Source organism: Salvelinus fontinalis, chromosome 15, assembly GCF_029448725.1.
Source record: "Salvelinus fontinalis isolate EN_2023a chromosome 15, ASM2944872v1, whole genome shotgun sequence".
Classification (NCBI taxonomy): domain Eukaryota; kingdom Metazoa; phylum Chordata; class Actinopteri; order Salmoniformes; family Salmonidae; genus Salvelinus; species Salvelinus fontinalis.
In genome coordinates, this window is record NC_074679.1 from 46,023,282 (window position 1) to 46,049,331 (window position 26,050).

At 46.2% G+C, this 26,050-nt stretch overlaps 1 protein-coding gene across 1 annotated transcript; it reads left to right on the plus strand.

Moving 5' to 3' along the window:
* The first annotated feature begins 4,953 nt into the window (after positions 1–4,953).
* On the plus strand, positions 4,954–24,596 carry ankrd6a (ankyrin repeat domain 6a). The gene is given in 14 exon segments (XM_055863972.1): positions 4,954–5,207; positions 5,684–5,842; positions 13,798–13,896; positions 14,279–14,480; positions 15,157–15,251; positions 15,410–15,500; positions 15,744–15,879; positions 20,259–20,430; positions 20,523–20,678; positions 20,977–21,129; positions 21,517–21,630; positions 23,117–23,441; positions 23,683–24,044; positions 24,205–24,596. Coding segments are annotated over 13 exon segments (2,241 nt in total). The 5' UTR covers positions 4,954–5,207; positions 5,684–5,695; the 3' UTR covers positions 24,394–24,596.
* The last annotated feature ends 1,454 nt before the right edge of the window (positions 24,597–26,050 follow it).

The following is a 26,050-nucleotide window of genomic DNA, read 5'->3' on the forward strand; positions in this document are numbered from 1 at the left end:
GGCTTTTCGGCGAAAGCAAACGATGCTATTATCTGAGAATAGCACCATTGTAAACAAAGAGAGAGAAGCATATTTCAACCCTGCAGGCGCGACACAAAACGCAGAAATAAAAATATAATTCATGCCTTACCTTTGATGACCTTCTGTTGTTGGCACTCCAATATGTCCCATAAACATCACAAATGGTCCTTTTGTTCGATTAATTCCGTCGATATATATCCAAAATGTCTATTTATTTGGCGCGTTTGATCCAGAAAAACACCGGTTCCAACTTGCTCAACGTGGCTACAAAATATCTCAAAGGTTACCTGTAAACTTTGCCAAAATATTTCAAACTATTTTTGTAATACAACTTTAGGTATTTTTTTACGTAAATAATCGATAAAATTGAAGACGAGATGATCTGTGTTCAATACAGGATTAAAACAAACTGTAGCATGCTTTCTGGTTGTCACGATCGTGTGGGAGTGAGACGGACCAAAACGCAGCATGTGGAAAATAAGCCATCTTCCTTTATTATTGAAGAAGGCAAAACGAAACAAAAACACTTACAAACGAACAAAACAACAAACGACCGTGAAGCTATAAACGTAGTGCACACACACAGGCTACAAACGTTCAACATAGACAATTCCCCACAACAAACTAAAGCCTGTGGCTACCCTAAATATGGCTTCCAATCAGAGACAACAGAAACCAGCTGTCTCTAATTGGGAACCCATTCAGGCAACCATAGACTTTCCTAGACAACTACACACAACATAGACACAGCTAGACAACTATACTAAACATAAACCCAACTACTCTAAATAAACCCCCTAAACCTTACAATCACCCTGGACACTACAAAACCCACATGAATACCCATGTCACACCCTGACCTAACTAAAAATAATAAAGTAAACAAAGAATACTAAGGCCAGGGCGTGACACTGGTTATGCGCCTCTAACAAACAGTACACTTCACTCGACCCTCGTTCTGAACAGGGCTACTTCTTCATTACACAAAGGAAAAACCCTCAACCAATTTCTAAAGACTGTTGACATCCAGTGGAAGCGATAGGAACTGCAAGAAGGTCCCTTAGAATTCTGGATTCCCAATCAAATCTCACTGAAAAGAGAGTGACCTCAAAAACAAAATCTGAATGGTTTGTCCTCGGGGTTTCACCTGCTAAATAAGTTCTGTTATACTCACAGACATGATTCAAACAGTTTTAGAAACTTAGAGTGTTTTCTATCCAAATCTATTTGGGTATGCTTTTCATCCAAACGTGAAAATGCTGCCCCCTATCCTAGAGAAGTTTTAAGATGGGAGCTGTAGTGAATCGCTGCTTGAAGTCTGAGAACGCCCGGTCAGCTGCTGGAGACCATATGAACAAAATCTTGGGAGAGGTGAGTGCAGAGAGGGGGGATGCAAGGGTGTTGTAACCCCGGATGAAACAACGGTAGAAATGAGCAAACCCCAGGAAACGTTGCAATGCATTCTGGATGTGGGTTGAGGCCAATCCACCACTGCTCTCACCTTCTCAGGGTCCGTCTGAATACTCCCTGCAGCGATGACGTACCCTAGGAAGGAGATGGTGGAGCGATGAAACTCACATTTCTCCGCCTTCACGAAAAGCTGGATCTCCAGGAGACACCGGAGGACCTGTCGGACATGTAGTACGTGCTCTTGAGCTTATCGGGAAAAAATGAGGATGTTGTAGAGGTAGACAAACAAATCGGTCCAACATGTAACGGAGCACATCATTGACCAGGAACACTGCTGGAGTGTTTGTCAGTCCGAACGGCATCACCAGGTACTCGTAGTGCCCGCTAGCCATGTTAAAGGCTGTCTTCCACTCGTCTCCTTCCGGTATCCGAACCAGATGGTAGGCGTTTCAAAGGTCCAACTTGGAGAAGATGGCCGCCCCCTGGAAATGCTCAAAAGCCGAGGAGATAAGCGGTAGCGGGTAACGGTTTATAACCGTAATGCCATTAAGACCCCTGTAGTCGATACACGGACGCAGTGTCTTGTCCTTCTCCACAAAGAAGAACCCTGCACCAGCGGGGGAGGCAGATAGATGCATAATCCCTGCAGCGAGAAAGTCCTCAATATAACCTTCCATCACTCTGGTCTCCGGACCCGACAGGGAATAAAGTCACTCCCGAGTCGTTGCAGTGCCCAGGAGAAGGTCGATAGTACAGTCGTAGAGCCAAAGCGGAGGAAGAGATGTGGCGCGGGCAGATTTGAAAACCCCCCGTAAGTCCTTGTTCTCTGCGGGAATGGCGGAGAGATCCGAGGCGTTATCCCGCAGGGAGATGTCCCGTGGCAGGCTGTGCCGACTTCAGTCAATGTGCATGGCAAAACGGACTCCAACTCCAACTCATGATGGAACCTGTAGTCCAGTCAGTTAGGGGGTTGTGCCTCTGTAGCCATGAAAACCCCAAAACGATGGGTACATGAGGAGACTCCAGGAGCAGAAACTGCATAGACTAACTGTGGTTGCCTGACACTCGCAGGTTGATAGGAACCGAATTGTGGGTGACTCTGCCAATAGAGCGCCCATCCATCACTCTGACATCGATTGGGATGGAAAGGGCTTGAGTGGAGATACCCAGCTCCAACACCAGGGCAGTGTCCATAAACTCGGGTGACACCGGATTCTCTTGGAAAAGTAGACTTCGGGGATTCCCGGGATTCATCAGAGGCGAGATGGAATTCATGGACGAGAGAGAGCAACAAGGAACAGACCCCATCTCCCTCCTACGTTCCCGTAACCGCCCATCGATCCGGATTGTCAAGGCTATGAGGGAGTTGAGGTCCATGGGCAGCTCCCGAGCTGTGAGCTCGTCTTTAATCACCTCCGATAATCCGTGAAGGAACAAGGCTTCCGGGTTCCAGGCGAACTCAGCAGCCAACGTGCGAAAATCCACTGCGTAGTCTGCCACACTACGGGAGTCTTGACGTAGTTAGAGCAGCTTACAAGCAGCCTCTCTCCCGGACAACGGAGAATCGAACACTTTATGTACCTCCTCCACAAACTCATCCAGACTGAGGCAAACGGTGGACTCTTGCTCCCACATCGCTGTAGCCCAGGCGAGTGCCCTCCCGGACATCAGCGTTATCAAGTACGCTATCTTTGAGCGGTCCGAGGGGAACGAAGAAGGCTGCACCTCGAAGATGAGGGAGCACTGGGAGAAAAACGCCTGGCAGGTTCCAGAATCTCCAGCGTAGCGCTCCGGAGGTGGTAAGCGAAGTTCTCGGGACACCGGCGTAGGCTGGGAACAATCGCAGCTGATGGTGGGGTTGCTAAGAGTCTGAGGGTTTATTGTTACTTGCTGCCTAGTAGGGAATCCGCGGAATTGCTCCAGCAATGTATTGAATGCATGGCCATGGCGTTCTGCCAGGGTATGGAGTCCCTCCATAAGGCTTTGCAGTAACTCTGCGTGTCTTCCAATGGAAAGTGACAGCGTTGCGGAGCTGGTCCGAGTCTACAAAGTAGCCATCACCAAGGTTGCATTTCCTGTGACAAATTCTTAGGTTTTTACATAAAAATGTAACACGATGTGCAAGTGACTTTGTCCCATGTCATACCTCTGGGTCCTGTCCCCTCATCTTTTGAGTGGCTTGACGATTATATCATCACATTTCTGCCAGATGCCTTTTATGACATTTTTGCTCATTGAAGACCATTTAAAAAACCTACAAAAGTAAAAAACTACGACTATTTCATGGAAAACTACGCATCACTTTCATACCGTATCTCGGCACCCCAAACCAAATCCGCTACTAATGTTAAGGCAAAAGACAATATGACTGTGGAATACACTTCTCACATCAGCTGGGCAGACTTTTCACTCAGTTTGTTGTACGAAATAACTAGAACAACATACTCCAGGCATTCAGCAAAGCAAGCAGAAACCAGTTCAACCTTCCTCCATCTGTCCATCCCGGTGTACAGCTGCAGTGGTAGGAAGTCAACATCTGGAGCAGGGCAGCTAAAGCCACATAGCAGGGTCACTGCCTTTCCTCTCCTCTGCCTGCCTCTCTGACTGTACTGTCGAGCTGTCTAGCTGTACTGGAAGACTTTACCATCAAGCCTTTGTTAAATGGATGGATATCTCACTGTGTTGCTGTCATAGCTCTGTCTCTGTGGTGTAAATCTCACTTGTGCACTGATCTGATGCACACATTGTTCACACTCTCTGACTGACTGGGTGATGGATAGAGAGGCAATATAGGAAGGGGGATAGAGGGAGAGGAGAAAAAATGAAACCAGGAGGTGTCTCCTAATAGTCCAAGGTGGAGGGAGGACAGATGCAGAGTGAGAATAATTTTAATTAGGGTTTAAGCCAAGGGGGGAAACTTGCGTTGCATCCCAAATTACACCTTATTCCCTTTATAGTGCACTCATTTCTTTTTTTATACAGATCCCATGCACAGTAAAGGGAATAGGGTGCCATTTGAAACACATTGGAGTGACAGGGGCGAGTCAAATGGTAGATGAGGAAACACTGTGCGTAATAGCAATCTATTTTACCCTGTCATTTTACAATCCCGACAGGTTTATAACCATAGCGATCATACAATTCACTTCTGTGCCTATAGCTTATTCTCCTGGGTGGTCTGGAGGCAGAGCAGTTGTGTGGTAGTATTATGGCAGGGTTTAACCCTTTCTGCTCCCTGTCTGCTCTGTGCTCCACTCCCAGCCTTTATCTGTAACAGATAACAGGATCCCCTCCGCTTCCCCCCTGTGGATTATACATGGGGTTGTTTACTGCCTTTAATTCTGCCGGCTGGCACACACATACGTATGTACACACACACAGACCCGCCAACACACACACACACACATAAATACATACTCACCAATGCACATACTGGCTGGCATACACACATGACCACGTACATATGCAAGTGGATGTGCACACGCTCGCACACGCATGCACACACAGCGGCACTCTGTCCGAGAGCAGCAGATTATAGTTGTATGAGTGTGAGTGACTATTTGCAGTTTACAGTCTAGCTGCGCTCATTTCAGTCCATGTTTATTTGCCTACTACAATGCTGTAATGCCTTTTGTAAGGAGAGGGCATATTATATATTTTTTATAATACGTTTTTGGATTGACCACATCAATCATCGGCTGTTGCACCCTGACCTTTTTAAAGGGGCAATCTGGGATTGGGATACATCCTGCTGGAACACGGACATTCTGGATGAGGTAAGACAATGCTTTCAGATCAGATCAAAATATTGACCATTAGATTTGAACTATTTTCATCATATCGACCATCAGATATTGTCCTTGATGTTATTTTTTTAAAGAGTGAAATCATTCTTGATGATCTGATACATCAGACAATATTCCCTATTAGATCATGTTTTTGTTTCCCAGATGAGTTTTTCATCCCATTACACTATCTTTACGTGATCATACCAGACTTCATTTGGTACATAGAGATGAATGGCTTTTTATCTTAGATTGCGTGTTGGAGGTTGATGCACTATTTTTGTGATTGAGATAGAGTTGACATCATTTTAACCTCAGTGTGTAATGTATGTTGCGTGTTGGGTTGCACATTAGTGATGTGTGTGCTCGTGCGTGCATGCATTTGTGTGCGTGTGTATGCATGTGTGTGTGCGTCCATAAGTACACGTGTGTGTTAAACGTTAGTATTCTGTGTGTTGTGTTGACAGTAGTGAGCAGTGATGAGTGACAGGGAGGCAGCCCAGGCCCATGTCCTTCTGTCATCACAGGGCCACCAGACAGCCCTCCACCGAGCAGCCATGGTGGGGAACAGTGATATCATAGACGGACTCATCAAGGGAGGCTGCGCTCTAGACCTGCAGGACAAGGTGAGGGAGAGAAATGTCTCTGAATCTGGATCTGTCCCTATACATTTGAAGTCGGAAGTTTGCATACACCTTAGCCAAATACATTTAAACTCAGTTTTTCACAATTTCTGACATTTAATCCTAGTAAAAATTCCCTGTCTTAGGTCAGTTAGGATCACCACTTTATTTTAAGGATGTGAAATGTCAGAATAATAGTAGAGAGAATTACTTATTTCAGCTTTTATTTCTTTCATCACATTCCCAGTGGGTCAGAAGTTTACATACACTCAATTAGTATTTGGTAGCATTGCCTTTCAATTGTTTAACTTGGGTCAAAGGTTTCGGGTAGCCTACCATAAGCTTCCCACAATAACTTGGGTGAATTTTGGCCCATTCCTCCTGACAGAATAGGTGTAACTGAGTCAGGTTTGTAGGCCTCCTTGTTCGCACACACTTTTTCAGTTCTGCCCACAAATTTTCTATAGGATTGAGGTCAGGACTTTGTGATGGATACTCCAATACCTTGACTTTGTTGTCCTTAAGCCATTTTGCCACAGCTTTGGAAGTATGCTTGGGGTCATTGTCCATTTGGGAGACCCATTTGCAACCAAGCTTTAACTTCCTGACTGATGTCTTGAGATGTTGCTTCAATATATTCACATCATTTTCCTACCTCATGATGCCATCTATTTTGTGAAGTGCACCAGTCCCGCCTGCAGCAAAGCACTCCCACAACATGATGCTGCCACCCCCGTGCTTCACGGATGGGATGGTGTTCTTCGGCTTTTTCCTCCAAACATAATGATGGTCATTATGTTCAAACAGTTCTATTTTTGTTTCATCAGACCAGAGGATATCTCTACAAAAAGTACGATCTTTGTCTCCATGTGCAGTTGCAAACCGTAGTCTGTCTTTTTATGGCTGTTTTGGAGCAGTGGCTTCTTCCTTGCTGAGCGGCCTTTCAGGTTATGTCGATGTAGGACTCGTTTTACTGTGGATATAGATACTTATGTACCTGTTTCCTCCAGCATCTTCACAAGGTCCTTTGCTGTTGTTCTGGCATTGATTTGCACTTTTCGCACCAAAGTATGTTCATCTCTAGGACACAGAACGCTTCTCCTTCCTGAGCGATATGACGGCTGTGTGGTCCCATGGTGTTTATACTTGTGTACTATTGTTTGTACATATGAACGTGGTAACTTCAGGCATTTGGAAATTGCTCCCAAGGATGAACCAGACTTGTGGAGGTCTACCATTTTTTTCTGAGGTCTTGGCTGATTTCCTTTGATTTTCCCATGATGTCAAGCAAAGAGGCACTGAGTTTGAAGGTAGGCCTTGAAATACATCCACAGGTGCACCTCCAATTGACTCAAATCAAATCATTGCCTTAAATCAGAAGCTTCTAAAGTCCTGACATCATTTTCTGGAATTGTCAAAGCTGTTTAAAGGCACAGTCAACTTAGTGTATGTAAACGTATGACTCACTGGAATTGTGATACAGTGAATTATAAGTGAACTAATCTGTCTGTAAACAATTGTTGGAAAAAGTACTTGTGTCATGCACAAAGTAGATTTCCTAACCGACTTACCAAAACTATAGTTTGTTAACAAGAAATTTGTGGAGTGGTTGAAAAAGCGAGTTTTAATGACTCCAACATAAGTGTATGTAAACTTCAATCACTGTCACGTTCCTGACCTATTTCTGTTAGTTTGTTGTATGTGTTAGTTGGTCAGGACGTGAGTTTGGGTGGGCATTCTATGTTTTCTGTTTCTATGTTGGTTTATGGGTTGCCTGGTATGGCTCTTAATTAGAGGCAGGTGTTTGGCGTTCCTCTAATTAAGAGTCATATTTAGGTAGGTTGTTTCACAGTGTTCGTTGTGGGTGGTTGTCTCCTGTGTCTGTGTTTGTCGCACCATACGGGACTGTTCGGTTTGTTTTGTTCATCGTCATTTTTATGTGTAGGCTATTTTCCCTGTTCGTGCGTTCTTCGTGTTTATGTGAGTTCGTCGTCCAGGTCTGTCTACACCGTTTGTTGTTTTGTTAGTTTAGTCAAGTTCGTGTTTTCGTGTTTTCAACAGGCAGTGGCTCGGGTGGTTATTGTCCTTGATGATCTTTTTGGCCTTCCTGTGACATCAGGTGGTGTAGGTGTCCTGGAGGGCAGGTGTTTTGCCCCCGGTGATGTGTTGTGCAGACCTCACTACCCTCTGGAGAGCCTTACGGTTGTGGGCGGAGCAGTTGCCATACCAGGCGGTGATACAGCCCGACAGGATGCTCTTGATTGTGCATTTGTAAAAGGTTTTGGTGACAAGCCAAATTTTTTCAGCCTCCTGAGGTTGAAGAGGCGCTGCTGCGCTATCTTCACCACGCTGTCTGTGTGGGTGGAACAATTCAGTTTGTCCGTGATGTGTATGCCGAGGAACTTAACTTTCCACCTTCTTCACTACTGTCCCGTCGATGTGGATGGGGGGTGCTCCCTCTGCTGATCCCTGAAGTTCAGGATCATCTCCTTTGTTTTGTTGACGTTGAGTGCGAGGTTATTTTCCTGACACCACACTCCGAGGGCCCTCACCTGCTCCCTGTAGGCTGTCTCGTCGTTGTTGGTAAACAAGCCTACCACTCTAGTGTCGTCTGCAAACTTGATGATTGAGTTGGAGGCGTGCATGGCCACGCAGTCATGGGTGAACAGGGAGTACAGGAGAGGGCTGAGAACGCACCCTTGTGGGGCCCCAGTGTTGAGGATCAGCGGGGTGGAGATGTTGTTTCCACCTGGGGGCGTCCCGTCAGAAAGTCCAGGTCCCGGTTGCACAGGGCGGGGTCAAGACCCAGGGTCTCGAGCTTAATGACGAGTTTAGAGGTTACTATGGTGTTAAATGCTGAGCTGTAATCGATGAACAGCATTCTTTCATAGGTATTCATCTTGTCCAGATGGGGTAGGGCAGTGTGCAGTGTGATTGCGTCGTCTGTGGACCTATTGGGGCGATAAGCAAATTGGAGTGGGTCTAGGGTGTCAGGTAGGGTGGAGGTGATATGATCCTTGACTAGTCTCTCAAAGCACTTCATGATGATGGAAGTGAGTGCTACGGGGTGATAGTTGTTTAGGTCAGTTACCTTAGCTTTCTTGGGAACAGGAACAATGGTGGCTCTCTTGAAGCTTGTGAGAACAGCGGACTGGGATAGGGATTTATTGAATATATCTGTAAACACACCAGCCAGCTGGTTTGTGCATGCTCTGAGGACGCGGCTAGGGATGCAGCCTTGCGAGGTTAAACACGTTTAAATGTTTTACTCACGTTGGCTGCAGTGAAGGAGAGCCCCCAGGTTTTGGTAGCAGGCCGTGTCAGTGTCACTGTATTGTCCTCAAAGTGAGCAAAGAAGTTGTTTAGTTTGTCTGGGAGCAAGACGTCAGTGTCCGCGACGGGGCTGGTTTTCTTTTTGTAATCCGTGATTGACTGTAGACCCTGCACATACGTCTCATGTCTGAGCCGTTGAATTGGGACTCTACTTTGTCTCTATACTGACGCTTAGCTTGTTTGATTGCCTTGCGGAGGGAATAGCTACACTGTTTGTATTCGGTCATGTTTCCGGTCGCCTTGCCATGATTAAAAGCAGTGGTTCGCGCTTTCAGTTTTGAGCGAATGCTGCCATCAATCCACTGTTTTTGGTTGGGGAAGGTTTTAATAGTCACCGTGGGTACAACATCACCGATGCACTTGCTAATAACCTCGCTCACCAAATCAGCATATACATCAATGTTGTTGTCTGAGGCTATCCGGAACATATCCCAGTCCACGTGATCGAAGAAATCTTGACGCGTGGAATCAGATTGGTCGGACCAGTGTTGAACTGTTTCCTGTTTTAATTTCTGTCTATAGGCTGGGAGCAACAAAATGGAGTCGTGGTCGCCGAAAGGACGGCGAGGTAGGGCTTTGTATGCGTCGTGGAAGTTAGAGTAGCAATGATCCAGAATTTTGCCAGCGCAGATCACGCATTCGATATGCTGATAAAATTTAGGGAGCCTTGTTTTCAGATTAGCCTTGTTAAAATCCACAGCTAAAATAAATGCACCCTCAGGATATGTGGTTTCCAGTTTACATAGAGTCCAATAAAGTTATTTCAGGGCCGTTGAGGTGTCTGCTTGGGGGGGGGGATATACACGGCTGTGATTATAATCGAAGAGAATTCTCTTGGTAGATAATGCGGTCGGCATTTGATTGTAAGGAAGTCTAGGTCAGGTGAACAAAGGACTTGAGTTCCTGTATGTTGTTATGATCACACCATGATTGGTTAATTATAAGTCATACAGCCCCGCCCTTCTTCTTACCAGAAAGATGTTTGTTTCTGTGGGCGCGATGCGTGAAGAAACCGGGTGGCTGTACCGACTCTGATAAGGTATCCCGAGTGAGGCATGTTTCTGTGGGCGCGATGCGTGAAGAAACCGGGTGGCTGTACCGACTCTGATAAGGTATCCCGAGTGAGTCATGTCTCCGTGAAACAGAGAATGTTACAATCTCTGATGGCTCTCTGGAAGGCAACCCTTGCTCCAATTTCCTCTACCTTGTTGTCAAGAGACTGGACGTTGGCGAGTAGTATACTCGGGAGCGGTGAGCGATGTGCCCGTCTACGGAGCCTGACCAGAAGACCGCTCCGTCTGTCCCTTCTGCGGCGACGCTGTTTTGGGTCGCCTAAATCAAATCAAATCAATTTATAAAGCCCTTCTTACATCAGCTGATATCTCAAAGTGCTGTACAGAAACCCAGCCTAAAACCCCAAACAGCAAGCAATGCAGGTGTAGGTGTAGAAGCACGGTGGCTAGAAAGGCCAGAACCTAGGAAGAAACCTAGAGAGGAACCAGGCTATGAGGGGTGGCCAGTCCTCTTCTGGCTGTGCCGGGTGGAGATTATAACAGAACATTGCCAAGATGTTCAAATGTTTATAGATGACCAGCAGGGTCAAATAATAATAATCACAGTGGTTGTCGAGGGTGCAACAGGTCAGCACCTCAGGAGTAAATGTCAGTTGGCTTTTCATAGCCAATCATTCAGAGTATCTCTACCGCTCCTTCTGTCTAGAGAGTTGAAAACAGCAGGTCCAGGACAGGTAGCACGTCCGGTGAACAGGTCAGGGTTCCATAGCCGCAGGCAGAACAGTTGAAACTGGAGCAGCAGCACAGCCAGTCCTAGTGCTCAGGTCCTCCGAGAGAGAGAAAGAATTAGAGAGAGCATACTTAAATTCACACAGGACACCAGATAAGACAGGAGAAGTACTCCAGATATAACAGACTGACCCTAGCACGCCGACACATAAACTACTGCAGCATAAATACTGGAGGCTGAGACAGGAGGGGTCGGGAGACACTGTGGCCCCGTCCGACAACACCCCCGGACAGGGCCAAACACGCAGGCTATAACCCCACCCACATTGCCAAAGCACAGCCCCCACACCACTAGAAGGATATTGTCAACCACCAACTTACCATCCTGAGGCCGAGAATAGCCCACAAAGATCTCCGCCACGGCACAACCCAAGGAGGGGGCACCAACCCAGACAGAAAGATCACGTCAGTGACTCAACCCACTCAAGTGACGCACCCCTCCTAGGGACGGCATGGAAGAGCACCAGTAAGCCAGTGACTCAGCCCCTGAAATAGGATCCCTACTGGGATCCGATCCATTGTCCTGGGTGGTGGTCCAAACAGAGAATCTGCCTCAGGAAAGTCATATTCCTGGTCGTAATGTTGGTAAGTTGACGTTGCTCTTATATCCAATAGTTCTTCCCGGCTGTATGTAATAAGACTTAAGATTTCCTGGGGTAACAGTGTAAGAAATAATACATTAAAAAAAACTAATACTGCATAGTTTCCTAAGAACGCGAAGCAAGGTGACCATCTCTGTCGGCGCCATCTTTTCAGAGAATCTGCACAGAAAAATGGGAGAAACTCCCCAAATACAGGTGTGCCAAGCTTGTAGCGTCATACCCAAGAAGACTCGTGGCTGTTAATCGCTGCCAAAGGTGCTTCAGCAAAGTACTGACTAAAGGGTCTGCATACTTATGTAAATGTCATATTTTAGTTTTTTATTGTGAACATATTTGCAAACCCTTCTAAAAACCAGTTTTTACTTTGTCATTATGGGGTATTATGTGTGATTGTAGTCTCCTGGAATGCTTTTCCAACAGTCTTGAAGGAGTTCCCAGATATGCGAGCACTTGTTGGCTGCTTTTCCAACACTCTGCAGTCCAACTCATCCCAAACCATGTCAATTGGGTTGAGGTCGGGTGATTGTGGAGGACAGGTCATCTGATGCAGCACTCATCACTCTCCTTCTTTGTCAAATAGCCCTTACACAGCCTGGAGGTATGTTTTGGGTCATTGTCCTGTGACAGTCCCACTAAGCGCAAACCAGATGGTATGGCGTGTCGCTGCAGAGTGCTGTGCTAGCCATGCTGGTTAAGTGTGCCTTGAATTCTAAATAAATCACTGACAGTGTCACCAGCAACGCACCCCCACACCATCACACCTCCTCCTCCATGCTTGGCGGTGGGAACCACACATGCGGAGATCATCCGTTCACCTACTCTGTCTCACAAAGACACAGCCGTTGGAACCAAAAATCTCAAATTTGGACTCTTCTTATTGGTGTCCTTTAGTAGTGGTTTCTTTGCAGAAATTCAAAGGCCTGATTCACGCAATCTCCTCTGAACAGTTGATGTTGAGATGTGTCTGTTAATTGAACTCTGCGAAGCATTTATTTGGGCTGCAATCTGAGGTGCAGTTAATTGCCGATTTCTGAGACTGGTAACTCTAATGAACTTATCCTCTGCAGCAGAAGTAACTCTGGGTCTTCCTTTCCTGTGGCAGTCCTCATGAGAACCCGTTTCATCATAGCGCTTGCTGCTTTTTGCAACTGCACTTGAAGAAACTTTCAAAGTTCTTGACATTTTCCATATTGACTTCATGTCTTAAAGTAATGATGGACTGTCCTTTCTCTTTACTTATTTGAGCTGTTCTTGCCATAATATGGACTTGGTCTTTTACCAAATAGGGCTATCTTCTGTATACACCCATACCTTGTCACAACACAACCGATTGGGTCAAACGCATTAAGAAGGAAAGAAATTCCACTAATTAACTTTTAACAAAGCACACCTGTTAATTGAAATGCATTCCAGGTGACTACATCATGAAGCTCCTGGGATCACACTCCCGGGTGCTCCCGGAAGTGGCCTCCCGGGTGGCGCAGTGGTCTAGGGCACTGCATCGCAGTGCTAGCTGCTCCACCAGAGTCTCTGGGTTCGCGCCCAGGCTGGGCTGGGTTCGCGCCCAGGCTCTGTCGCAGCCGGCCGCAACCGGGAGGTCCGTGGGGCGACACACAATTAGCATAGCGTCGTCCGGGTAAGGGAGGGTTTGGCCGGTAGGGATATCCTTGTCTCAGTATGTAAAAAAAATGTAATACGTAAAAAAATGTTTAAAATATAAAAAATGTAATAAAATGTATGCACTCTACTGTAAGTCGCTCTGGATAAGAGCGTCTGCTAAATGACTAAAATGTAAATGTAAAACAAATGTCATCAATTTTAGAATAAGGCTGTAACGTAACAAAATGTGGAAAAGCCGAGGAGTCTGAATACTTTCCGAATGCGCTGTAGGTCCCCATGGGCCCTGGTCAAAAGTATTGCACTATAAAGGGAATAGGGCGCCATTTGGGACACAGCCTCTGAATGTCACATGAAATGTTGAGGAATCTGAAGCAATGTTACTGAAATGTCACGGAATCTTCATGTCTAAAGACAAAGTCACATTTCCTTTATTTAATTTACAGGAGGGCCAAAAATACAAGCATTCACAACACAGGGAGGAATGTAATGTACCTGAACTGTATTAGCAATCTATATGAGGTCCGGGCATATGAATTAAATGACATTATTAGAAAAACAAATGTTTCACTCCTTCTAATGACAGTCTCGCTTTTTCTGATAGGACGGCAACACGGCGCTCCATGAGGTCTCATGGCATGGCTTCTGTCAGTCAGTCAAACTGTTGGTCAAGGCTGGGGCTGACGTTCACGCCAGGAACAAGGTACAGCAATTCAAATGTGAATATGTTAGGTCTAGATCTGGGACCAATGATGGTAAAAAGCATTAGGACTGAAATGCGTTTCTGTCTGGTGCCTGACAGGTTTTTCATGCCACTCTCAGAGTGCATCACAAATGCATTCATTCTATTTCCTATTCCTTTTGAAGTAGTGCACTATAATGAATAGGGTGTCGCCTGGAATGTTTTAATAAAAAATGTGTCACAATCACCGGATAGGTGCAGTGTTGTTTTACAGGGTCAGTCATAGTAGTACGGCGCCCCTTGAGCAAATTAGTGTTAAGTGCCTTGCTCAAGGGCACATTGACAGATTTTTCACCTTGACGGCTCGGTTCTGCCACACTAGGCTTTGTGTGTTTGTTCTTAGGCAGGAAACACAGCTCTCCACCTGGCCTGTCAGAACGCCAATGCTCAGAGCGCCCACGTGCTGCTGCTGGGAGGCTCCAGACCAGACATCAAGAACAATGTGGGGGACACCTGTTTGCATGTGGCAGCACGTTACAATCACCTGGCCATGATCAAGATTCTGGTGGGCGCCTTATGCTCTGTTACGGAGAAAAACCAGGCAGGTCCCAGCTTGATTTATATTGTTACTACAGCTCCTTTCACGTCATTGATTACTTGTTGAGTTTGATGCCACAGTAGAGCTTCTGTCTGTCTTTATAACACACCCGTGTCCAGTCAGTGACTGCTCAACTCCGGGTAGAAGTAACCTTTACATAGATGTAGGATCAGCTTATCCTCGCTAACCCTGGGGGGGGGGGGGGGGGGGGCTCCTTTGACTGCTCTCACACCTATAGTCACCTCTTCCCTGTGCCCAGCTAGGGGATAGGATTAGGGCTAGTCACCTGTCTGTTTCCTATGCCCAGCTAGGGGATAGTGTTAGGGCTAGTCACCTGTCTGTTTCCTATGCCCAGCTAGGGGATAGGGTTAGTCACCTGTCTGTTTCCTATGCCCAGCTAGGTGATAGGGTTAGGGATAGTCACCTGTCTGTTTCCTATGCCCAGCTAGGGGATAGGGTTAGGGCTAGTCACCTGTCTGTTTCCTATGCCCAGCTAGGGGATAGGGTTAGGGCTAGTCACCTGTCTGTTTCCTATGCCCAGCTAGGGGATAGGGTTAGGGCTAGTCACCTGTCTGTTTCCTATGCCCAGCTAGGGGATAGGGTTAGTCACCTGTCTGTTTCCTATGCCCAGCTAGGGGATAGGGTTAGGGATAGTCACCTGTCTGTTTCCTATGCCCAGCTAGGGGACACTGCTCTCCATATGGCAGCTGCCCTAAACCACAAGAAAACTGTTCAGCTCCTCCTGGAGGCAGGGACTGACGGCAACGCACGAAACAACGTAAGTGGATGCATCTCAAATGCTACTCCATTACCATACAGTGCTGTACTTCTGACCAGTGTACTATATAGGGGGGATTGCATTTTAAAGGAGCATTGTCAACAGTGCAGGGACCTTGTCAGCAACGCAACCTTTCAATGAATTCCTGTCTGTTCCAGGCAGGGAAGACTGCCCTGGACAAGGCCAGAGACTACAACCACAAAGACGTGTCTCTCCTGCTGGCCAGAGCTCCTCAGGTCAGCATGAGATGTTCCTTTGGACATAGACCAATGATACACTGATCTGATACACATTATGAACTGATTCTGGCATCAAAACACCTCTTAGTGAACTTACATTTCCCTCCAAGATTGACAGTTTGTTAAGGAGTATAAAGAGTGCAGATGATTACCCAACGCCTCGATGAGTAGTCAGTTTTTCCAGTCTGTAATCCAGTCTGTTCTTCATTTTATGCACCTTGGCTGGACTGTGAGGTAGCAACAGACAGTATAGTTAGTCGTTAGTTTTCTACTCTCCTGGGTTTTGGTCAGGTTCAAAGGGACCGGCTGAAGGCAGAACGTAGAACCCAGTCTGTCACCAGAGAAGAAATGCTGCCCAACAAGGTAAAGGCTGTCTGGGGTAAAATTAGGTGGTGTATATTGACAGGCAAAAAAATGGATGACAGTAGACGGCGGTATGCTAACCCAATGTTAAATATGATGTTTACAGTATTTGTGCCTCTTGAGTTATTGGGTTGGGATGAAGCGGAAGTCGAACCTTCATTCTTTTGCCAATTGGACTAGACCCTTTATTGCCGACACGGAGCCCCGCCGATCCATCACGACTGGTCTGCCGACGTAATTGTCCGAGGTGGTTTCAACAGGCTTTTCCATTGCGACGTTTCTGAATACCCATCTGCTAACTATTAGCTGTCTTATCGGCTGCTATCTAAATAAATATACCGGACAATTTTTTTTTCTTTTTTCCTGGGTCACTATATCTATTTTGCCAATTGGATCGATCCCCTCTACCACACGGAACCCCACTAATCTACCGACGGAAACGAACGAGGTGACAAAAAAATAAAAAATAAATAAAATAAAAACAGACCTCCATCCTATGTTATCTTGCTACCGATAGCCAGCTACCCGGCCAGCTGTCTGGATCGCCGTGCCCCCAACCAACCTCTACTCACTGGACCCTTATGATCACTCGATTAAGCATGCCTCTCCTTAATGTAAATATGCCTTGTCCATTGCTGTTCTGGTTAGTGTTTATTGGCTTATTTCACTGTAGAGCTTCTAGCCCTGCTCACTATATATCCAACCTCTCAGTTCCACCACCCACATATGCGATGACATCACCTGGTTTCAATGATGTTTCTAGAGACTATATCTCTCTCATCATCACCCATTACCTAGGTTTACCTCCACTGTATTCACATCCTACCATACGTTTGTCTGTACATTATTCCTTGAAGCTATTTTATCGCCCCCAGAAACTTCCTTTTACTCTCTGTTCTAGACGTTCCAAACGACCAATTCTCATAGCTTTTAGCCGTACCCTTATCCTACTCCTCCTCTGTTCCTCTGGTGATGTAGAGGTGAATCCAGGCCCTGCAGTACCTAGCTCCACTCCTATTCCCCAGGCGCTCCCTTTTGATGACTTCTGTAACCGTAATAGCCTTGGTTTCATGCATGTTAACATTAGAAGCCTCCTCCCTAAGTTTGTTTTGTTCACTGCTTTAGCACACTCTGCCAACCCAGATGTTTTAGCCGTGTCTGAATCCTGGCTTAGGAAGACCACCAAAAATTCTGACATTTTCATCCCTAACTACAAGATTTTCAGACAAGATAGAACGGCCAAAGGGGGCGGTGTTGCAATCTACTGCAAGGATTGCCTGCAGAGTTCTGTTTTACTATCCAGGTCTGTTCCGAAACAATTTGAACTCCTACTTTTAAAAATCCACCTCTCTAAAAACAAGTCTCTCACTGTTGCCGCCTGCTATAGACCACCTCTGCCCCCAGCTGTGCTCTGGACACCATATGTGAACTGATTGCCCCCCATCTATCTTCAGAGCTTGTGCTGCTAGGCGACCTAAATTGGAACATGCTTAACACCCCAGCCATCCTACAATCTAAGCTTGATGCCCTCAATCTCACACAAATTATCAATGAACCTACCAGGTATCACCCCAATTCCGTAAACACGGGTACCCTCATAGACATCATCCTAACCAACTTGCCCTCCAAATACACCTCTGCTGTTTTCAACCAAGATCTCAGCGATCACTGCCTCATTGCCTGTATCCGTAATGGGTCAGCGATCAAACGACCTCCACTCATCACTGTCAAACGCTCCCTGAAACACTTCAGCGAGCAGGCCTTTCTAATCGACCTGGCCGAGATATCCTGGAAGGATATTGATCTCATCCCGTCAGTAGAGGATGCCTGGATATTTTTAAAAAATGCCTTCCTCACCATCTTGAATAAGCATGCCCCATTCAAGAAATTTAGAACCAGGAACAGATATAGTCCTTGGTTCTCTCCTGACCTGACTGCCCTTAACCAACAGAAAAACATCCTATGGCGTTCTGCATTAGCATCGAACAGCCCCCGTGATATGCAACTTTTCAGGGAAGCTAGAAACCAGTATACACAGGCAGTTAGAAAAGCCAAGGCTAGCTTTTTCAAGCAGAAATTTGCTTCCTGCAACACAAACTCAAAAAAGTTCTGGGACACTGTAAAGTCCATGGAGAATAAGAACACCTCCTCCCAGCTTCCAACTGCACTGAAGATAGGAAATACTGTCACCACCGACAAATCCATTATAATTGAGAATTTCAATAAGCATTTTTCTACGGCTGGCCATGCTTTCCACCTGGCTACCCCTACCCCGGTCAACAGCACTGCCCTCCCCCTCTGCTACTCGCCCAAGCCTTCCCCATTTCTCTTTCTCCCAAATACAGTCAGCTGATGTTCTGAAAGAGCTGCAAAATCTGGACCCTTACAAATCAGCCGGGCTAGATAATCTGGACCCTTTCTTTCTAAAACTATCCGCTGAAATTGTTGCCACCCCTATTACCAGCCTTTTCAACCTCTCTTTCGTGTCGTCTGAGTTTCCCAAAGATTGGAAAGCAGCTGCGGTTATCCCCCTCTTCAAAGGGGGAGACGCTCTAGACCCAAACTGCTACAGACCTATATCTATCCTACCCTGCCTTTCTAAGGTCTTCGAAAGCCAAGTCAACAAACAGATTACCGACCATCTCGAATCCCACCATACCTTCTCCGCTATGCAATCTGGTTTCAGAGCTGGTCATGGGTGCACCTCAGCCACGCTCAAGGTCATAAACAATATCTTAACCGCTATCGATAGGAATCAGTACTGTGCAGCCATATTCATTGACCTGGCCAAGGCTTTTGACTCTGTCAATCACCACATCCTCATCGGCAGACTCGACAGCCTTGGTTTCTCTAATGATTGCCTCGCCTGGTTCACCAACTACTTCTCTGATCGAGTTCAGTGTGTCAAATCGGAGGGTCTGTTGTCCGGACCTCTGGCAGTCTCTATGGGGGTGCCACAGGGTTCAATTCTTGGACCGACTCTCTTCTCTGTATACATCAATGATGTCGCTCTTGCTGCTGGTGAGTCTCTGATCCACCTCTACGCAGACGACACTATTCTGTATACTTCTGGCCCTTCTCTTGACACTGTGTTAACAACCCTCCAGGCGAGCTTCAATGCCATACAACTCTCCTTCCGTGGCCTCCAATTGCTCTTAAATACAAGTAAAACTAAATGCATGCTCTTCAACCGATCGCTGCCTGCACCTGCCCGCCTGTCCAGCATCACTACTCTGGACGGCTCTGACTTAGAATATGTGGACAACTACAAATACCTAGGTGTCTGGTTAGACTGTAAACTCTCCTTCCAGACTCACAGCAAGCATCTCCAATCCAAAGTTAAATCTAGAATCGGCTTCTTATTCCGCAACAAAGCATCCTTCACTCATGCTGCCAAACATACCCTTGTAAAACTGACCATCCTACCAATCCTCGACTTCGGTGATGTCATTTACAAAATAGCCTCCAAAACCCTACTCAATAAATTGGATGCAGTCTATCACAGTGCCATCTGTTTTGTCACTAAAGCCCCATATACTACCCACCACTGCGACCTGTACGCTCTCGTTGGCTGGCCCTCGCTTCACACTCGTCGCCAAACCCACTGGCTCCAGGTCATCTACAAGACCCTGCTAGGTAAAGTCCCCCCTTATCTCAGCTCGCTGGTCACCATAGCAACGCCCACCCGTAGCACGCGCTCCAGCAGGTATATCTCTCTGGTCACCCCCAAAACCAATTCTTCCTTTGGCCGCCTCTCCTTCCAGTTCTCTGCTGCCAATGACTGGAACGAACTACAAAAATCTCTGAAACTGGAAACACTTATCTCCCTCACTAGCTTTAAGCACCAGCTGTCAGAGCAGCTCATAGATTACTGCACCTGTACATAGCCCATCTATAATTTAGCCCAAACAACTACCTCTTTACCTACTGTATTTATTTATTTTGCTCCTTTGCACCCCATTATTTCTATCTCTACTTTGCACCTTCTTCCACTGCAAACCAACCATTCCAGTGTTATTTTTTTTACTTGCTATATTGTATTTACTTCGCCACCATGGCCTTTTTATATTTTATTTATTTATTTATATATATATTTTGTTTGCCTTCACCTCCCTTATCTCACCTCACTTGCTCATATTGTATATAGACTTATTTTCACTGTATTATTGACTGTATGTTTGTTTTACTCCATGTGTAACTATGTGTTGTTGTATGTGTCGAACTGCTTTGCTTTATCTTGGCCAGGTCGCAATTGTAAATGAGAACGTGTTCTCAATTTGCCTACCTGGTTAAATAAAGGTGAAATAAAAAAATAAATAAAAAAATGGACCTTTGTGTACAATTGGACAATAAAGTTGTCTTCTCCTTCACCTCTGCCTCCTGGCTGTTTCCTTCATCAGGACAGTGGGTACATGGCTGAGGCGTCTCACAGTAGTGAGCGTCTGGCCAGCAGGGCCGGCCTCAACAGAGCAGGGCTGCCTCACCATCATCACCACCGCCTTCACTACAGTAAAACATCAGTCACCCCAACCAGCCCTTACCACAGAAGGAGAAGACATAAGCTTTTCAAAGAACAGGTGATTGGGGGTGTCTCGGGGGATTGGGTTGTGAGGATAAAGACCATTTCTGTTCTCTGCAAGATAATGGACAAAAAGTCTTCTTCTTCCAGGCCTTGGCGGAGGATACTCCTAGAAGAAGAATGAATGGCCATCCCGACCTCCACAGGAAGAGCAGACTGTGTACATATGATGAAGCCCTTCCTCACAACGGCAAAACCTATCAGCTATACACCCTGTACCGCGACAAGGACGGCAATGTCAAACAGGTCAGTCACTACGCTGCAAAATTCGGATCATTTCCAAAATTCCCAGGTTTTCGTGAAACCCCAGATAGAAGATTCCCATACCACCTTTTTATTTCCTCTTGAAGTTATTGAAATGTTTCAACCCTAGGGGTGGGGTGTCCATAACTTAAGTGGTAGTAGTGGTACAGTACAGTAGAAGTATTGTTGTTGCTGTTGATATTGGTAATATAAGAGATCTAGAAAGAAACCAATGAAAGAAATCTAAAGAAAAGATGTAAAACAAATATCACAATTATACACGATTGTGTTGCCTGGTCAGGCCCCAGCCAATGGCTGCCACTGTAAGCCCCTGATCAAGAGGCTAGAGGGAGAACTGAACACCACTAAAGAGGAGATGAGGACACAGATGCTGACGGTTCAGGAGCAAGTCTATACTAGGCTTGGGAGGATGGACCGCAAGAGCATACACCAGGTCTGTCTGCTACCAGTCAATTCAATTCAACTTTGTTGCACACATGGCTTTTTCTGTCTCATACAGAGAGACAAACTACAAATACAGCCTGTAAACCTCTACTAGAATTTGTGTGGACAATTGTGTGGACATGACATGAATGACATATAGGATCTTATTTTGATCACTCTTTTGTGGCTGAGAATTGTCCTGCAACCCTGTAGTGTATTTGAGGTTTGAAAGGCTTCTAAAGTTTGTAATATCCACTTAAAAATGTCAGACTTGATTTGCTGCGTCATTTGTATTTGATTTTTTTATCCACCATTTTATCTCCATATTCCCCCTATAACGCAACACTTTTGAATGCTATTTGAGATGCAAGCTGCTGTTCGGCGTTGTGTTGATCAGATCAAAGTGCTGGACATGCTGACCCAGGAGAGGGTGGCAGCAGAGAGGATGGAGTGTCTCTACAGGATGGACCAGAGAGCTGCCCAGGGCAGAGAGGAGGCACAGAGGAGACAGGTATTGTATTACATGGCACAACCACACCCTCATATACCTTCTGTCCACATCCCAAATGGCACTCTATTCCCTATATAGTGTACTACTTTTAACCAGGGCCTTATTCACCCTTCTTAATAACGTCTGAAACGTATTCACAACATCTCTAACTAACCTCTTCACTAACCCACATCCTGTGAAAACATGACAACATGTATTTCTGGTGTTCATTCACACACCAAGCAGGCAGCAGTGATCCTAACCCCTATGTTTCTCTGGTTTTTCACACACAAAACAGGCAGCAGTCACCCTAATCCTAACCCCTGGGTTTGCGTCTCTTTGATATTTTAAGTAGAAATTGTGCACCATTTCTATTTTTTTAAACCTGTTAAATTAACTTTTAATATAGACCACATGAAGAATTTAATAAATCAGAATTTTAATAAAGACATTCAGCATTTTGACATGTTCCTCCGTTGTGACTTCCATGAAGATCTTATCCCACTTAATCGCAAAATTTCTCCAGGTTTGCAAAGCCCTAGTTATTTTGTTGCTTTGACAAAGTAATTTCTGAAAATTATTATTTAGTTGATGGGATTAGTGATTAATTTACATCTGTCCCTCATTTTAAGGTCAACCCTGTTACGTGAACTGAACTCTCATTTTAATGTGTTGAAACTATTCCTTTTGAAATATTTTGTTTCTAAAGAAAAATGTAACATCTAATAGTACAACTATAGTGTAAAACAGGTGATCTGGTTGTACTCTTTTTGAACATGTTCTGGTGTTTTGTGGTGGAAAAGTGAGCAAGTCGAACATAACATGTCAACCCTGTTACTCACAGATAGACAGGCTAGAAATGTTTTAAACATTTTTGGTGAAGCTTACTTTCAATTGTCTCTCTCTGTTGCACACAACAAACTTCCTTTCCCCCGCCCCAGGGATTAATGGCTGTTTCGAGGTGAAATCATCAACCATGTTACAGTCAACCCTGTTACTTTATTTGGCACAACTTCTCTAGGGTCTGGGGCAGCATTCGGAATTTTAGATGAAAAGTATGCCCAAATTAAACTGCCTGCTACTCGGGCCAAGAAGATATGATATGCATATAACTGGTAGATTTGGATAGAAAACACTCAAGTTTCCAAAACTGTTAAAATAGTGTCTGTGAGTATAACAGAACTGATTTGGCAGGCGAAAACCTGAGAAAAATCCATTCAGGAAGTAGGATTTTTTTTGGTTTTGTAGTTTTCTATTCAATGCCATTACAGTATCCATTGACTTAGGACTCAAATCGCTAGCATCCCACATACCCTAGAGGTTTTAATAGGCACTTACTATATTAATTTTCTTATTTAACCACCAGAAAAATAGTTTTTTATGACGTTGAACATGTGCTCTTTATGACAGAATGTGAAAATTAGGTGAAATCAAAAGTTACACTACTCAGAAGGCACACAATTTGTGGAACGACCCCCCTATGTCTCTCTGGTGTTCACACCCCAAGCAGGCAGCAGCGACCCAGGAGTTGAAGAGGTGGTGCATGACTCAGATCCAGGATATGGACCTCCACCTCCCAGCCGACCCCCAGTACTACAAGCTGCTCCCCTCTCCGTCTGTGGGGGACGATGGAGACTCAGAGTGCCTCCCCCTGCTCTCTGTCTTCTCTGGGGACAGCAGCAGCTCTCTGGCTACCTACGTCAACCTGCTGCCATGCCCCTCACCCTCAACCACCCACAATGCACCACACAGTCCGGCGATGGAGCAGGGCCAGGGCCAGGGTCAAGGGTCGGGCAGGAAGTACTTTGAGCTGAAGCTGGACAGATCACCAGGTGGGTGTTAGGAGGAGCATGATAATGAGGATGAGACATGGGAAGGTGGTTCCAGAAATCAAGTCACAATCTAAAAAAAGAAGTCCTGTCGGATTTCTAAAGTAAGAATTTGTTTAACCTCGTCCCAAAGTTTTTGGTGATGAAGTTGTGGGGTTGACAGTAGGTCTAGGTCTTACACCTCTGATTTAGAAAACGCACAAGCTTGAAAAACAAGCTCTTTTTCTCGGTCCTCTCTTCTCAGATAACTACCAGAACACTACTCTTCTCCCTCTGCCTGCTCACCACCATCACCCAGGAATCCTTCTGAGCTCTACCGCCCCCCGGTGTCAGCATCCAGAACGGCTCGACAATCACATTCCGGGGCTGATCTGGGAGGGCTGCTCCAGCAGTGTCAGCAGCAGCCAGTCCCCCGCCAGCAACTGGAAGCAGGGCCGGGGCCAGGACAGTCATGGCTGGCACCACAGAAAGCACCTCCGGGACCGGATCAGGACGCGCGGCCTGATGAGACCACCCAGTGTCGGGACCAGGACCCTGGAGTTCTTCATGGACAGACCCCCTGAGCCCACATTCAGTCAGGAGAGAAACAACCTACACGCCATGGAGGTAACTGATGACAAGATAGCTGTGGTGAATACTATATCAATGGCTTCACATTGCCCTCTGGTGGGCTGTCGACCGATGATTCCTTTTCACTTCTGGGAAGGGGTTGTGTGTGGAGAAGGGGTAACGTCTTCTTCACTTACTTCATGTATCTTTGTTGCAGGTGACCCAGAGGTTCTTTGAGACAGTGTCCACTCAGCTGGAGTGCTGGTATGAGAGGAAGATCCAGGATGCCAAGCGGCAGGCAGAGCTCAGGGCACAGCAGGACAGGGCCGAACTCCTGCAGCGAATTAGAAGCCTGGAGGAGGAGCTTGAACAGCTCAGGATGACCAATGGGAGCACAGACAGTTGATGCCAACTGGGCTGACATGAGTTTGAGCAGAGGAAGAGGCGAAGCGAGAGGGTTTACTCTGCCCAAAATCTGTCCACGAAAATAAGACCACAAAGTGAGGAATTTTTTATGGAGGACAATGAGTCGAATTTGGTTAAGAAAAACTTGAATTGCTTACTTGATCAAATAAAAGCATGTGGCATTTCGCCAACTTAAAAAAATACTTAATCTGAGTTGTGCCTTTTGTTCACACGCGTATCTGCCCTCTCATTGGCTAGAATAGTCCCACCTAATCTCGACTACTTTGGCTTGCCTTCCATTAAAGACAATACAGTGCTTCCATCTTTGAGGACACTCATTTCCAATGTTAGTGTTCACTCGACTATCTTGTCAATATAATAGATTGTCTTTGGTTTGACCCTTACCTTAACCTAATTGTAATGAAATATCACATCTACTACGTTTTTCCCATTTATTGCTTATACAGTGCCTTGCAAAAGTATTCATCCCCATTGGTGTTTTTCCTATTTTGTTGCTTTACAACCTGCAATTTACATTTACATTTACATTTAAGTCATTTAGCAGACGCTCTTATCCAGAGCGACTTACAAATTGGTGCATTCACCTTATGACATCCAGTGGAACAGCCACTTTACAATAGTGCATCTAGATCTTTTAAGGGGGGGGGGGGGGGGGGGCAGAAGGATTGCTTTATCCTATCCTAGGTATTCCTTGAAGAGGTGGGGTTTCAGGTGTCTCCGGAAGGTGGTGATTGACTCCGCTGTCCTGGTGTCGTGAGGGAGTTTGTTCCACCATTGGGGTGCCAGAGCAGCGAACAGTTTTGACTGGGCTGAGCGGGAACTGTACTTACTCAGTGGTAGGGAGGCGAGCAGGCCAGAGGTGGATGAACGCAGTGCCCTTGTTTGGGTGTAGGGCCTGATCAGAGCCTGAAGGTACTGAGGTGCCGTTCCCCTCACAGCTCCGTAGGCAAGCACCATGGTCTTGTAGCGGATGCGAGCTTCAACTGGAAGCCAGTGGAGAGAGCGGAGGAGCGGGGTGACGTGAGAGAACTTGGGAAGGTTGAACACCAGACGGGCTGCGGCGTTCTGGATGAGTTGTAGGGGTTTAATGGCACAGGCCGGGAGCCCAGCCAACAGCGAGTTGCAGTAATCCAGACGGGAGATGACAAGTGCCTGGATTAGGACCTGCGCCGCTTCCTGTGTGAGGCAGGGTCGTACTCTGCGGATGTTGTAGAGCATGAACCTACAGGAACGGGCCACCGCCTTGATGTTAGTTGAGAACGACAGGGTGTTGTCCAGGATCACGCCAAGGTTCTTAGCGCTCTGGGAGGAGGACACAATGGAGTTGTCAACCGTGATGGCGAGATCATGGAACGGGCAGTCCTTCCCCGGGAGGAAGAGCAGCTCCGTCTTGCCGAGGTTCAGCTTGAGGTGGTGATCCGTCATCCACACTGATATATCTGCCAGACATGCAGAGATGCGATTCGCCACCTGGTCATCAGAAGGGGGAAAGGAGAAGATTAATTGTGTGTCGTCTGCATAGCAATGATAGGAGAGACCATGTGAGGTTATGACAGAGCCAAGTGACTTGGTGTATAGCGAGAATAGGAGAGGGCCTAGAACAGAGCCCTGGGGGACACCAGTGGTGAGAGCGCGTG